Source organism: Dama dama, chromosome 29 (assembly GCF_033118175.1).
Source record: "Dama dama isolate Ldn47 chromosome 29, ASM3311817v1, whole genome shotgun sequence".
Classification (NCBI taxonomy): domain Eukaryota; kingdom Metazoa; phylum Chordata; class Mammalia; order Artiodactyla; family Cervidae; genus Dama; species Dama dama.
In genome coordinates this window covers 54404210-54419718 of record NC_083709.1, presented here as the reverse complement: position 1 = coordinate 54419718, position 15509 = coordinate 54404210, and the positions used below count along the sequence as shown (strand labels likewise).

The window sequence follows — 15509 nt, the reverse complement described above, 5'->3', positions numbered from 1 at the left end:
TAATTTAGGTTTAAGTAAATGTAATCAGCTGTTACCATATTTAAACATTCTCATTACATTATGTAGAACTGTAGAATTTTTCAAAACCTACCAAAATAATAGGGTCACAGAAACAGTCATATATAGGTCCAGTTGTTATAAAGGGATTACTTATATTGAAAATGGTAGCAACATTTGAACTGTTGCACAAATGTTAAGGTTAAATATAAATATGATTTCCTTTGAGCAAAGAAGTCATCCTGGGGAAAGTTGTGTTTATACTGCATTTTAGAAAGTTAAATAATTTTAAAATTTATAGTCATTCAGAATTTCCAAAAAACCTGTTGAAGATGGTGAATCTCTTTATCTAATGAAGGTCTTCAGTAAAGCAATTGATTTGCCCCTTTAAAAAAAAATCTTATTTCTTACAAGACATTTTCTTCAAGTAACTACACATATCATTGCAATCAGTAAAGACAAGCAGCTGCAGCCACCCTGCCCTTCCTCCCTAATCAATAGTCATTCTTTTTCTAGTATGTACGAGTATCTTTCGATACAAAACCTGATCTCCTCCTACACCTGATGACCAAGGAATGGCAGCTGGAGCTTCCCAAGCTTCTCATCTCGGTGCATGGGGGCCTGCAGAACTTTGAACTCCAGCCGAAACTCAAGCAGGTCTTTGGAAAAGGTCTCATCAAAGCAGCCATGACAACGGGAGCATGGATATTCACTGGAGGAGTCAACACAGGTAATGGGAGTGGGCCAGAGAAGGACAGCGTGAGATCACAAGATTGTTGTGACTGAGATCACTTTCTTCTAAGGTTAAACATGTGTACATGTCCTCCCCTCAGCCCCTACCCCTTTATGTCCACAGTTGCTGGTTATTGCTCCTTTCAGTGATTCTCACTCCTTCCTCTACCTAAATGATAACTGTTTTTGTCATTTCTCTACCAAGAATTACTAAGACTTAAGACACAGACTGGGATACCTGATAATATAGAATTTATAAACATGACTGATGGAATTTGACAGGTTATTTTCAATACCTCAAATTGCCAAATAAGCATCCAATATTTTTTTAAGGAATAACTTTGCTGTAAATTGGAGACTCTATACCTGTTCTCTAAGTGAGTTTAAGTTTGATGCAAGTAGCTTTAATTTTGGCAAAATGCCCTTTTCATCTAGGATAACAGCAAACTCTGGAGTAGTATGTGTTTATTATTTAAAATATTTCATTGAATCAACTCTGCACCAACAGAACATATCCCACTCTGAAGTCCAAGTAGTTTTTTCTACCTGCCAAATGAGTTTCTATATTGTGATCCAGGGAGGCTGTCAAATCAGTTCTTAAAAAGCCACTTAGAGTTAAGTGCTTATCTGCAGAACATTGTGAATGTGCATTTGATAATGGAATGGATGCCTGTAAATTGTTTTGACATGTTTCCCCAGAGTGAATCAGAAGTGCCAATTGGAAGAGACAGGTAATGCTGCAGTAAGTTAATTCAGACTTGTTTCAAGACTCAAAGTCTGCCCACATGGACACATTTGAAGTTAATGGGACATTCTGAACATAACCATGAACCAACTAGTTTTAAATAAAATGTTATCTCAATGTTGTTTAGTCATTTGTTTGTAGTTTAGATCAGGGGTCCCCAATCCCTGGGCCGTGGACCGCCTGTTAGAAATCAGGCCTCACAGCAAGAGGTGAGCAGCAGGCAAGCTTCATCTGTGGCTCCCCATCACTCCCCATCACTTGCATTGCTGCTTCCACCATCTCTCTCTCCCCATCCCCACCCCTGTCCGTGGAAAAATTGTCTTCTGTGAAATCTGTCTCTGGTGCCAAAAAGTTTGGGGACTGCTGGTTTAGATGATGTTTAAGTGACACCTGCACTCAGAATTCTTCTCCATATCTAGAATTTGTGAACATTCAGCCCACAACAACATAGGTGCATTTCTGCAGTGAACTCTGCCAATTGCCTGTGCCTATCATTGTCATGTGAAACCCTGACTCAGCCTGTAAACTGACATGATCTTAGAATGACCTGCCCAGCCAGCTGTTTATGTTACAGTGATCAATTATCTACAGAACAATTTTCTTTCTTGGCTGTTGAGGTTGTAAGCTCCAACTTCCACTCATAGTTTAACAGGCATCATTTGCCTATGATTATTCAGTCTTTTGCTTTCCTGACATAACCTGAAACTCCTACGGAGAGCAACTCAAAAGTTTCTAAAAGAAATTCTTACTAGGGAATTCCCTAGTGTCTGGTGGTTAGGCCTCAGTGCTCTTACTACCAGGGGCCCAGGTTTGATCTCTGGTCAGGGAACTAAGATTCCAGTAAGTAATGCAGCACAGCCCGCTTCCCACCCACCACGCCCCCCCCCCCAAAAAAAAAAGGAAAAGGAAAGAAATGCTTATCTTCTGTTTGCAGAAACTTGGGACATTGTATATTGTTTTTCTTCTTTTATAAAAAGCATCCAATATCAAAAGGAGAATTTATAGCATAAGGATTGTAAACCGAAGAGTTCACCTCTACCTCTCTCCAGGCATAGTGTTCAGTCCAGGACTCGAAGTGAGGTTCTAGTGGTAGCACACTCAGCTTGAGTAAGAGGTGATAATGGAATTGTGGCAGATGGAGGGAGGGGTACCATGAAGTTAACTTTCTTGTCCAGGACTGGACCCCAAAGGAGTTTTGCATTTAAATAGGAAAAATAAAATTAACACTAATATTGATAGCTTTGCTCTTGTGTTTGTTTTTCTTTATCAATACTCTCTTTTAGAAGACCCGTAGATGGACGAGTAAGTGACATTGATGCTCTTCTCAACACTCCCAGCACAACTGAACATGGATTAGTGGCTGTTTACACTACCTTGTTGTTTGATTTCTTTTAAAGGAGGCTCATCCTGTTTGATCTTATGAATATTGCAGGACTGAGTTGCTCACACGTGTCTGTTGTCTCCTGTGATTAAACTGCCTGGTGTGTTTTATGTGCTTAGTCGGTTCAGTGACCGGTTCCTGAGCCCTCCCTCTGTGCTGGCACCTGAAGCACCTGCAGAAAGTAAGACACGTACCTCCAACCTTCTCCTCAGTGAGTTTACTCTGAGCAGAGACATTCTTTCTCACTTGTGATTATGAACCACAGAAGAATATGTTCAGTGACATACTGAACTATTCAAAATACACCAGCTGCAGCCCTGTTCAAATGGAGAAGAAACAACCCAACTTAGCTTTCATATAGAAGATGGCAGTAGGTGTGCGTTTTTCCTTGAAGAATGGGTAGTGTTTTCCTTAAAGAATAAGTGGAAACATCTTTTCTTAGAAAATATATTTTATATCTTCTATAACAATGGTCCCTTGAGAGGGCAGTTAAAAGATTAGAAATTACATCGCCTCCAAATAGTTTATTAAAAAGTAAAAAGTACATTTCCTACCATCTTGTAAACTGAATTTTCTCTCTCTTAACTATGGTGAGGAAGGTTGTGGTGATGGGAAGGCCATTAAGACAGAGAGGAAAATAATTAGAATGATGTCTAAAAAGATGTATTCATGTATTTTTAACATAAATTTTCCACAGACTGTGTCAACCTTTTCTTTACAAGCAGAGTCTCCACATTATGTCTCTGTATATAAGAAGGTGAAATCAAGAGTAACAAAATCCAAGCTAAACAATTGCTCTATTTGATGACCCTAATTCATATACAAACTTTGGTACAGATTTAATATATTATATATGATGCTTTTTATAGGATATAGTCATGCTGTTAGTTCTTAGTTATGCTAATACATCATTATGCTTATAAGAAAAAGATTCTCTAAGTATGTTTTTCTTTTCATAGATACTGTATTCTTCTTTTATTTCATTAGACTAAAATAAGGAATTCACTGCTAGAGTTCATCTCTAAGTCCGGCAAATGTATGCAGCATTAGAGCTACAAGTTTATGTTCTCTCCTGAACGCGTGTCAGTTCAGTTCAGTTCAGTCGCTCAGTTGTGTCTGACTCTTTGTGACCCCATGAACCACAGCACGCCAGGCCTCCCTGTCCATCACCAACTCCCAGAGTTTACTCAAACTCATGCCCATCGAGTCGGTGATGCCATCCAGCCATCTCATCCTCTGCCGTCCCCTTCTCCTCCTGCCCCCAATCCCTCCAAGCATCAGGGTCTTTTCCAATGAGTCAACTCTTCACGTGAGGTGGCCAAAGTATTGGAGTTTCAGCTGCAGCATCAGTCCTTCCAATGAACACCCAGGACTGATCTCATTTAGGATGGACTGGTTGGATCTCCTTGCAGTCCAAGGGACTCGCAAGAGTCTTCTCCAATACCACAGTTCAAAAGCATCAATTTTTCAGCACTCAGCTTTCTTCACAGTCCAACTCTCACATTCATACATGACCACTGGAAAAACCATAGCCTTGACCAGACGGACCTTTGTTGGCAAAGTAATGTGTAGTTTGTAGAAATATGTCAAAATTTTATATTCAATGCATTTAATCTTAGAAAAAACAGTTACCACAGTTTCCTTTAGATCAATGGAAAACAATGCTTTGAAAGGCAAGATTAACATTTCTCTTTTTCTGCTTAGGTGTTATTCGTCATGTTGGCGATGCCTTGAAGGACCATGCATCTAAGTCTCGAGGAAAGATATGTACCATAGGTATCGCCCCTTGGGGAATTGTGGAAAACCAGGAAGACCTGATTGGAAGAGATGTAAGTTCTGGGAGCTGCTCCTCCATGTTACTTCTCATAGAGGCGATATCAAAAGAGTAAAATAAAATTAATCAGGAAAGTCCTAAGTAAGACTTAACTTCCCTCTTGTTTTGAATCAGTAGGGTATCAATCAAATCAATCAAAATATCAATCCAGTTTTGCAAGTACTCTTGGCCCAATTATGTTAAAATTAATTAACAAAATGAGCTCATTGACTGATACATAAAATGGGGACTTTTCTTCACCCAGGTCTCCAACTTCTTTGTTATTTGAGTGTCCTTCACCTAAGACAGGAGGCTACAGAGGGAGATTCTTTCCATTCAAACTTGTGGCTTCCCTTTCCTTTGCTAAATGCTTGGGTGAGGAGTGGGCACACTCCTGGGAATCTTTATTCCCCACTCTAGGACTGCTCAGAAGCCCTTGACCATACTCAGAAGAGGATTACCCTCTCTTCCCTATTCTGATGTCTAGAGCCACACACTGAACAGAGAATTTGATCCTATTTTTTTCTGAGTCATCATTTTGTTTCTGTTCCTTTCAGGGTCTCATTTTTGTTTGTTTAAAACTTGCAAACAAGCCATTCCTTACCTCCCTTTTAGAGTTTTTCTCTGCTACTAACAACCGGATTTTCCCCTTATGCAATGCTTTCCAAAATTCCACTGGTATGAGTTAAACTATGCACACAGATTGTGAAGCATTATTCACTTCTTTGTCCCCAATAATTTTAGCAATTAATTATTTATCAATGCTTCTCTAAATCAGATCAATACAATCCTTCGTTCCCAATAAAGACCTGCAATACAGTGTAATAAATGTGCTGAGCAATTTTTTCTAAGTAACATGAAGTCTGTTACTTCATGTTAAAAAGTTAAAAAATTAAAAAAAAATTTTTTTTAATCAAAGAGGTTGAGAAGTAACTGATCCTAAACCACTTCTTCTATTGTATTACAATATAGTGAAGCCATCCTATTTCAGTGAAATATGTGCAGTTTTTAAAATGCAATGCAAAAACTTTGAATTTAAAAGTCAAAGATCATGAAATGGAAGCAGTGAATAAATACTCTTTGAATCCTTCAGAACCTTTAGTAATAAGAAATGTCCATATCTATGCTACCAAATTACATGTAGAAACACAAATCTATTCAGAATATATAGAATAAGGAATAAGATAATTTTATCAGTGTAGTATTCTCTTAACTAAAATGTACTTGATGTTTTGTATCACATACAAATTAAATATCTCAAGCAGCAATTCCCAGATTGTTATGTTGGCAGAACTGACTGGAAAAGTAATTCTAACTTTTTTCAAAGTATCTGAGACTAGTCTTTGTGGAATATATTTTGGTTAATTCTTGCCTTAGATTCCTAGTTGACTTTTAAGTATATATCAATTGTGAACTAGAACAAATACAGTTCTTAAAGAATTAGAATATGCTAAAATGTCCCCTAATACCAAGAGCATCTAATTGTTCATTTTATTAACAAATGAATTAACTATTTAAAATGTGATGATTCAGAAGTCATTTTTAAATGTTCATAGTTTCACATCTCTCTTGTAAACCTGAGTTGTTATTATTCAGCTTTGTGGAGGGAAAACCATTTTGGAACTTTCTCATGCAGATGAACTGTGAATAAATGAAAGCTAATTATTTCTTTATTCAAGATAGAGTAGCCATGTAATTAGCTCAGTTGCTTAATCATTTTCAAAGAATGCTGGCACTGCCTTTCTGTGTCGTTTTTGTTTGTCTTCTAATTCTATATGATTGCACAGCGGCAGAACTTATATTGTGTTCACTTGCCTTGCTGGGTTAGAAAAATCACCTCTAATTCATTTTCCTCCAATTCTAGCTTTTTTTCTTTGATTTTACCTCCTCGCGTTCTCCTCTTTTTCACTCTCCTTTTCTTTCTCCCTATATTTCTTACCAGTGCTACACCTATAGGAACTTGTGCCTATGCCAATAGGGCTTACTTACATTATCTGATTTCCCAATGAAAAACTGGTCTTGATCCCAGTTCAGAGAGCAGAAAAAGCCACTTATAAGTTCAGTAAGATGGGCACATTCGTTGTCCCTGCTTACAGGGGTCTGACAAAGGCAAGTTGTGGCTCACCAAGATCCAAGTGAACTTGCAGAGAGATTGAGAAAAGGAAATAAAATTGGCAGGTTGTAGAAAGCACAGGAATAGCAATTGTATTTTTGTTCTTTAGTAAATCTTTGACCAAAATCTAATGCATTTCAACCATTCTGGCATATTTTCCCCCAAACTGGGAAACCAGAATATGCATAGGATTTCTCAGGCTCTTATATAATAATAGTGTTTGTTTTTCAGTGATAGTGTTTATAAATTATTTGGAGCAAAAGTGCTGTTTCTGATGTGCAGGATTTATGACATAGCTTAAGAGACATTGTAATTTATGTTTATTATGCTAATGTGATAATTTAAAATGAATATGATGTCAGACTATCATAAAAGAAGTATTTGAATGAAATATTGGTAGTAACTGGTGAAAATCCCCCCAAAATTCATTGAAATCGAAGTGTTGTCTGGTAAGCTTTTTTAAGTAGTTACAATAATTTTCATAACTAGCTTGATTTAATACCTTCTATCTTTTTTCTTCCATTTTATATAAACAAACTCACATGTAGTAAACATCAAAAAGGAAACCTTTTGATATCAGACATCAGGTAGCAGAGGAAAACAACCAACATATTATTAAAATTCCTGGCCATTTCAGAATTCTATCAAAATGCAATCATTTGAAAACATAGGATTGTTGCATTTTTGCATAAGTGTATATCTATATCCCAAAATAAGATTGAAGTGGCACAAAATAAATGTCAAGGGAAATCTAGGAAATTTACTTGAAATAAATAAAAATATAAGGATAAAAGAAAGGCTCTATATCTAATGCCAAACATTTTATTACAGTAGATTTATATCCAAACCAATAGAAAATATAGATCATTTTATCTCTATGGGACTGGCTCTCAGTTGAGCCTTTTAGAAGCTGAAAATTGAATTGTTACCAGAGTTATGTTATTGATAGAAGTAGTAGGCATCACAGTCGTATTGCTATTCATCTTAGAATTTGAATATACCTTTGGAATGACACCATAAATGCAAATGCTAGTCCTAAAAATAAAGAAGAAAGTTCAATTTGCCCTAGGTAGTGCTTGTAGGTACTCTAAAGCACTTACCTCCCTTCAAGTCTTATCTCTGAACTAGATTTTAAAGATACAGGACATGTATCTTTGGATTCTGACTTCAAATTAGAGCCACACGCATAGAAGATACTCAGTAAATATTGAGGAAGATGATTGACCATGATGAATTCAGGCTTCTGGAAAAACAAAACATTATGGGGAAAATATATAATAATGAATCTTATTTGGTTCACAACTTTACCACAACTTCATCTCTACTCATTACAGAGCTTGAGCATACTATAGTAACTATAGTGAGGAATTTTTTTACCCAAGCATCTGCATGAAAAACTATTTTCTTACATAGTAGCTCAAATTGGGAGGTGAATGGTGAAAGCTCTACCTGTTGGGTAGGGAGACAAACAAATGTGGAGGCAAACAGGCTCTTCTCTAACCCCTTTGAATCAGATGCATGATCCTCTTGACTGAGTGATAGAATTAGCCTTAATTCTTTAAATGTGAATACCTTCAACTCTGTTTAACCAAATCTTTTCAATTAATAAATAAAAACAACAGAATTTAATGAAGAATAATGCTGGCGAATACTGACATGATAACAATTGTTTGCCCTGCTGTTAGACCTGAAAATGAATATTGTTCAGCTCTGAAGTTTAATTCTACCTCTGTGAGTTTCTGTATATTCCTACTGCTCCTTTCTTCCATGGCCCAGAATCCTATACTGCCCTCAAACGAAGCTCAAGCCCCCGTTCCACCAAGACGGTTTCCCTGACTTCACCCACAGTGTCATATCCCTGATTACAATTCTCCCACAACTATCTTACTCCTCAACTTAATTAAAAACTCACCAAAAATAGGGGTTAAATTGTTTTCTTGTTTGTCATTAACCGTTAACATGATCCTCTGCATGAACATGAGGCATTGATGTGTCACTGAAACTCTGAGATTTGATTTCTTTGCCTCTAAATTGACTATAAAAATCACTTGCTCTCTCTGTTTTATACAACTTCCATGAGCATAATCATAATAGTAACTTTAATTTATGCATGTGTGTGTGAGAGAGAGAGAAAGCTCTTATTTGAGGAAGCTCTCTGTGACTGTATATATTGAGCTTCTGAGCTATGTTCTATTTCATAAGAAAACTAAATAATGGTTAGAGCCAAGATTCACTGTCTGCAAAGCCCATACTCTTAATTAGTAGTATGCCAGGTGGTCTATAAGAAAATATTTAATGATATTATGTTTTTATTGTTACTTGAGATACTGGCAGGTATTTTATGCCTATCGATTGAACTCAAAAGTAGAATGAAAAAAAGTAGTCTCAATGAGAGTGACCAGAGCCCTTTTCTTTGTCCCTAAAATACTCTGAATCTGCAATTATGATTATGAAAGTGTTGTCAGTGTGAATTGGTAAGAGTATGATGTGGGGAACTGAATGGCCGAGATTTACATCCCAGCTACACAATTTATTACTTATGTAATGTCAGGCAAGTTTCTTAATCACACTGTGTTTAGTTTCACCATCAGTAAAATGGGAAGGATGATAGGGAGACTAAAAACAACAGTTTCTGAGTGTCACTATAAGAATTAAATGAATTGTGATTTTCATATGACTCATTTCAGACTGAGCTTCTTGCTTTACAAAACAGTCTGGCCCAGAATTGTTTCAGGTAATTTAACAGTTTCTGAAGCCTTTATGATTTGTCTTTTCCCAAATTTAAATTAATAAAACATGGCAAATGAAAAATCTAGACATGATTACAAGAAAAAGCACTTTTCATCTTAATCTGAGGATGGAAATTGTGTTTGGGTAGATTTTCAAAACATCATCTCATGTGGTTGTTAAATTATCTTGAATTCAACGATATCGTCTATTTTCCCTAAACTATACATTTATTTTCAGAATTTTATAACCTTTAAAAGTTGTTCCCTTTAATTGGAAAGTGTTCTTTTGATGTCATCATTATAGTTTAAGCCAAGAAATATCAAGTTTAATAATGCAATTGATGGATAATTCTAGTACAGTTTTCAACTCAGTATATTTTTCACTTCAAATGCAAGCCAAATGTGAACTTCATATTGTAAACTCAGAAAACCTCCCAAGAGTGTCCTTACGAGATATTTGTTGGACTTCTATGATAGGTTAGATAAGATATATTCAGAGGATGTGAGAGGAGAAATTGAGACAAGGAGACCCAACCAATGCTGTTCAGTCATAAAGCAGCCAATGCTAGCTAAACCTGGACCGCACTCAGGTTCAGGACTACATCCAGTCGCATGAAAATGCAGTTTCAGTAAGCAGTGTTGAATTTGAATTTGGATGTATTGGTTTCAAAGTTCATTTGAAATATCTATGTGAAATTGTCCAGCAGGACTGTGAGAAAGCTCTTGTTATCCACTTAGTTTCAGAAAGTGCCTGCATATAGATGACAACTGAAGCCACTGCAATACAGGACAGGATTCAGGGAGGGCCTGAGGATATCCCAGATCCTGGTGTTATCCAATATTTAATGGTTGAGTGGAGAGAAGCAGCCTGCCAATGGAGACCAGAGGAAAGGCTAAGAGGGAGGAGCGAAAGCAGAGTGTTATGGAAGTCAAGGGAAGAGTGTGCTTCAGAAGGATAGAGTGAAGGGCAATGCCTAGTGTAACTAAGGGACTAAGGAAGATAAGGACTTGGAAGCATTCGCTCAATTTATCAAGACAGACATCATTTGCATCACTGATCAAAGCTGCTTCAGAAGCCAAATGAAGGATCAAGCCACATTTCAGTAGGTTGAGGAGGGGAAAAAAGTAGAGATGGCAAGTAGAAACTACCTTTTAGAGGTTTGGCTGAGATGAGGAGAAGGGACATGAGTAGCCAAAGGGAACCATGGTTGGAGGGATTTTTTTCTTCAAAACTGGGAGAGATTTGAGTTTGTTTATGTTTATGGTATAAATGGAGTTAGGGATGGTGAGGAGATAATTGATTAAATAAGTCCCAGAGTGGCCCTGTGGTGATGAGAGCTAAAGGGGAGATTAACCATCTGTACCCTTGTAACCAAAGGAGAAGAAGAAAAACTAAGTAGGCAAAGAGTTGATGGTAGGATGTTGACGTTTAGCTGGAGGTTTATCATTTATCACAGAGATAATAATATCAACACTATTGTAGAGCTTAATAAGTGTCAGCCTCCAACTAAGCACTTTACACAGACATTTAATTCTCATAATGGCACTCAAAAGTTATTTTTAGTATCCCCATTTTACTAATGAGAGAAACTAAATATGATGAAATTAAGTAACTTGTCCAGTGTTACATAATTAATAAATTGTGTAGCTGGGATGTAAACCTAGGCCAGCCAGTACCCTCGATCAAATCCTTACTTGTTATACAATATTACTTCTCCATATACGAGCAGCTGTCATTCATTTGAGTTCATTTGTGGATTGTTTCATGAGTTTTACATCTCACTGAACCCTAAAAATGCCCCAATGAGGTGGTCTATAATCATAATAATCTCCATTTACAAATAGAGACCCTGACATGCAGATGGTAAATAACCTGCTTAAAGTCAACCAACTGGGAAGCATGTAAGCATAGGAGTCAGCTAATCTGTTGAATGAGGATATACAGTGTTTGGGGTCAGACATATGAGGAGAGTGGAGGATGGTAGTCATTGCCCCAGTGGAGAACAGGAACCAGGACTAATCAGAGCCCAGAGATGGAATGCTAGGCAACTCAGAGAACCCAGGGTCACTAGAAGTCATGAAATTGTGATGCATCAGTGAATCCAGCTTAGAGGGAAAAGAATACATTTAGAAATCTCAAGGAAGATAATAACAATACACTATTGTATTAGCTATTTATCACTGTATAACAGATTACCCCAAAACTTAATGGCTTAGGATATATTCATTATCTCACAGTTTCTGAAGATCAGAAATTTGTGAATGGCTTACCTGGATAGTTCTGAATTGGGGTCTCTCTTAAGGTCACAGTGAAGTTGTAAGTTGGGGCTACATCATCTGAAGACTTAAATGGGGCTGGAGTGCCTTCTTCCAAGATGACTCAGTCACATGGCTTTTGGGGAGAGTTCTTGCCATTTCAATCTATCCAGAAGGGTGCCTTATTGATGGCACCTGGCTCACCCCAGAGTAAGTGATTCAAGAGAGAGCAAAGAGGAAGCCCCTTATGACCTAGTTTTGGAAGCCACACACCATCCCTTTTGATTCTATGAATACTTAGAAGTGAGTCACTGAATCCAGCCATACTAAGGGAAGATTTTCAAAGAAGTTCTAAATATATTTTAAAATCACCGCACTGATACATGGTGATTTCTAAAGCAAGGAACCCCTTTCAAAACTTAAGGTCTTTTCCCACAGCTAGTAAGCCCTGTGTCTGAGTGGTACACAGTCTCCCTCAGGACAGGGCAAAAGGAGGCGAGCCTATTTGAGCAGAAAGCCTGAAATGTGGATGGTGTAACTCTCTTAAGCCCATGAGTTGAACACATTTTCAAAGTGCTGTAAAATGATGCATTTGTTTTCCTGTGGATTTTAATAGGAGTCAAGCAGCTAAAGTATCTGGGCATTCTTTACAGTTGGATTTCTGGGTTTGCTGGTTTCTTGTTTAGATTGCAGAGCTGAGAAACAGTGTCTGGGTTTCAGCGTGACCCTGCTTTATTCCTAGACTTCCAGCTGAGCTGCGTGAATAGGAAACAACAAGCCAGTGCCCCGTTAGCTCAGGCTTCACTGTAATTTTAAGGATGCACTGTGCCTTTCTTTTTTTCTTTAATATCATTCTCTCAGTCCCCTTATTTCTTTATCTCAGACACAGAGGTCGTTTCCCACTGCTCTGCAGTAGGCCCTTTTCTCTCCCAGAAACGCACGCCTGATCCCAAGAGAACCCTGCCACTCCTTTTGTTTCTCGCTCTCCAAAGCCCAAACCCCATTTTGCTGCTGCTGCCTTTCCTGACCTCTGTCTACTATCTAGTTCTAGAGGCCTCATCTGGAAATAGTATGATCAGCTGTCAGAAGGATTTTAATGCCTGGCTGAGTCACTGACAAAAATGTCCCAACAGCAAAACCAACCATGATGTCCTTTAGAAATTTAAAATCAGGCTGGGTCCTCTGTCTTTCCTCTAAATGTCTCCTGTCCTGTAAAGGAAATGAAGGCCCACGTGTGATTTAGAGGGAACAGTTTGCTTAGCGGGGCAGATTTGGCCAAGACACTTCACCTCTCTGAGGCGCTATCGTTTTGTCTTTAAAATAAGCATGAAATAGATTAATCCACTTAAAATTGTCTGTCACAGTGCCTGGCATGAAGTAAGTGTTAAAAGAATGCTAATTTTCTTCCTGTAAAAATTATAATCATAGTGTTATTAGGAGGGAAAGAGTAATTCAGTGGGCTATACATCCCCTACCCTGTTATTGCCTGGGCAGGTTGATACACACCTCACCAGGTAATAAGGTCTGGGACTGCAGAGGGCTTGTGATTGATGACTCAAAAACCCGATTTAGCTCAATTCAGTTCTATTCAGGAAAGAAGTCACAGATACCTAAACTACTCTTGCATTGTGGAAAGCACCACAAAATGGAAGAGACCCTCAAGATAAGAGCAAACTACTTTTTTGTAGTCAAAACACATAGCAAGTCATTGTTCTGTACTAACCTAAGAAAGGCAAATGTATTTTTTAATACAGACTGTTCAGACTCAACTTTAGAGATAGAAAGCCTTTAGAATTTATAGTCAAGTCCTCTACCTTACAGATGAGAAACTACCATCCAAAAAGTTTATTTTGATAAATACGTTTTGAACATTTATTTCAGATATTACTTAGATGCAAGATTATATGTCTCTTTAAGCCAATTCAGTACTTTCCACATACATTTCCTAGAGAAATTCTGTGTGTGAATGAATGAATGAATATGTTAGGTAGTTAGAATAGGAAAAAGGAGTCCAAAATGACAGTGGATAAAAGACAAAGAAGGGAGAAGCATGAAAATGGAACAAAGGAAGCTCTGAGGATGGGAGTGAGAACCTCAGGTGAAACACACAGCCCTCCTTGCTAGCCCAATTTACATAGGGCAAGCTCAGGGGGAGGAGAAAAAAACATATAAAAAGAGGAGCCAAAATTGAGCCCCTCTCTTTATTTGGTCGACCTGCCCTCACACCTTGAGGATGTATTTTCCTTTGCCTGCCAAATAAAACTGAGCAGTAACTGAGCTGTAACACCATTTCAAATTTTTGCTGCAGTGAGACAGAACCGAGGAAATTACACACTCCCCCGACAAATAAATTAAAAAACTTGCCCAGGGTCACAAATCAGTAATTAGAGGAATTACAACTTAAAGTTCCATCCCTGACTTCCTACCAGGTACTCCTAGGTGAGACCAGAACATGCATAAAAATAGCTAGGAAAATTCCAGCCAGTGTCCTATATCAACTCCCACAAGATTGATTTAAGTCTATCCAAGTAGAACAGATGCTCCTGAATGATGTTCAATTCTTCCACAATGTGTCTAGATCAGTTCTCTCCTGACAATGATAATGGCCCTACAAATGTCTTATATAAAGACCCTCCACCTCATTAACTCCTTGAGCAATTCATGTTACATTTCCTCTTTGTTGAAAAGTCAAGGTACACAGAAGCCTTGGAACCAGACATTACCAAGCAGCCAATACAAAGTGGTGTACAATAGATTAATGAATGAAATACTAAGTATCGAAAATCCATTTCCATGCAGATTTCCCTTCTATGTATAGATACCAATGTAGTTACCAATCATGAAGATCACTTGATATGTAGACCTTTCAGACACCATTCACCCTTCTAAACACAGATTCCTCATTTGAACTGCAAAACACAGAATATTATTTGAGTGATTCTCCTCTCAGTTCTGTCAAGGGTGCTATATAACATGTATTCTTAGGAGAGAAAATGATCTGTTATATGCAATCAATATTGCAGAACATTAGAGTTTGATTTTCCCAGGAAACACTGGCTGAGAAATGTGCTGGAGTAATCTGTATACCTACAGGTCAGTTGTTCTTGCTATGCACACATGCACATGCCCATACACACATGTTTCCAAAAACATCCTCTTTTTATGAGCTCTTAACAATAAAAATGGATGCATTACCTCCAGAACTTTGTCAGAGGGAAAAATTCATTTGTACTCATGTGCTACAAAGGCATTATTTTTTTCTATTTGAAAAACATAACAGGAAGATCAGCATATCTTTTGTAGATATGCAAATTGTAAGTTGAACAAAAATAGACTGCTGGTATGTTTGTTATGAGGAATATTAAGTAGATTTTGTAGAAAAGTTGGACCCAAGTGCATTCCTCTGAAGTATTTGGGAAGTTATTTCCAACTCTTCATTTAATCAGCAAACATTTCCAGAATATCACCATCTTAAATGACCTATGAGGACATAAAAAGAAAAAAAAACACTTGTATATTTTAAGCAACTGATTACTAATTTGTTTTCTTTACTTATATTGATTAGCTTAAATACTTGTGTTAAACAGAAGTCAATGATTTGTCTCCCATCATTTCATTTTGGTCACTAGTTTGCAATCGGAAAATCAATTTATAGTTGGTAAAATAAAGCCCGACTTGAAAGGGAATTCACATTTGTAGATTGCCTGAAAAATCTACCAGGCATGGTGACAGTTTCTTACAGT

At 37.5% G+C, this 15509-nt stretch overlaps 1 protein-coding gene across 13 annotated transcripts in view; it reads left to right on the top strand.

Annotated features, from left to right (window-relative positions):
* Positions 1 to 15509, top strand: part of TRPM3 (transient receptor potential cation channel subfamily M member 3) — an 896309-nt gene that overhangs the window by 629924 nt on the left and 250876 nt on the right. For all 13 annotated transcript variants that reach the window (XM_061132826.1, XM_061132822.1, XM_061132817.1 and 10 more), the window contains exons 4-5: positions 514 to 727; positions 4560 to 4684. In XM_061132826.1, coding sequence (XP_060988809.1) covers positions 514 to 727; positions 4560 to 4684 — 339 coding nt within the window. The remainder of the gene's footprint in view (positions 1 to 513; positions 728 to 4559; positions 4685 to 15509) is intronic.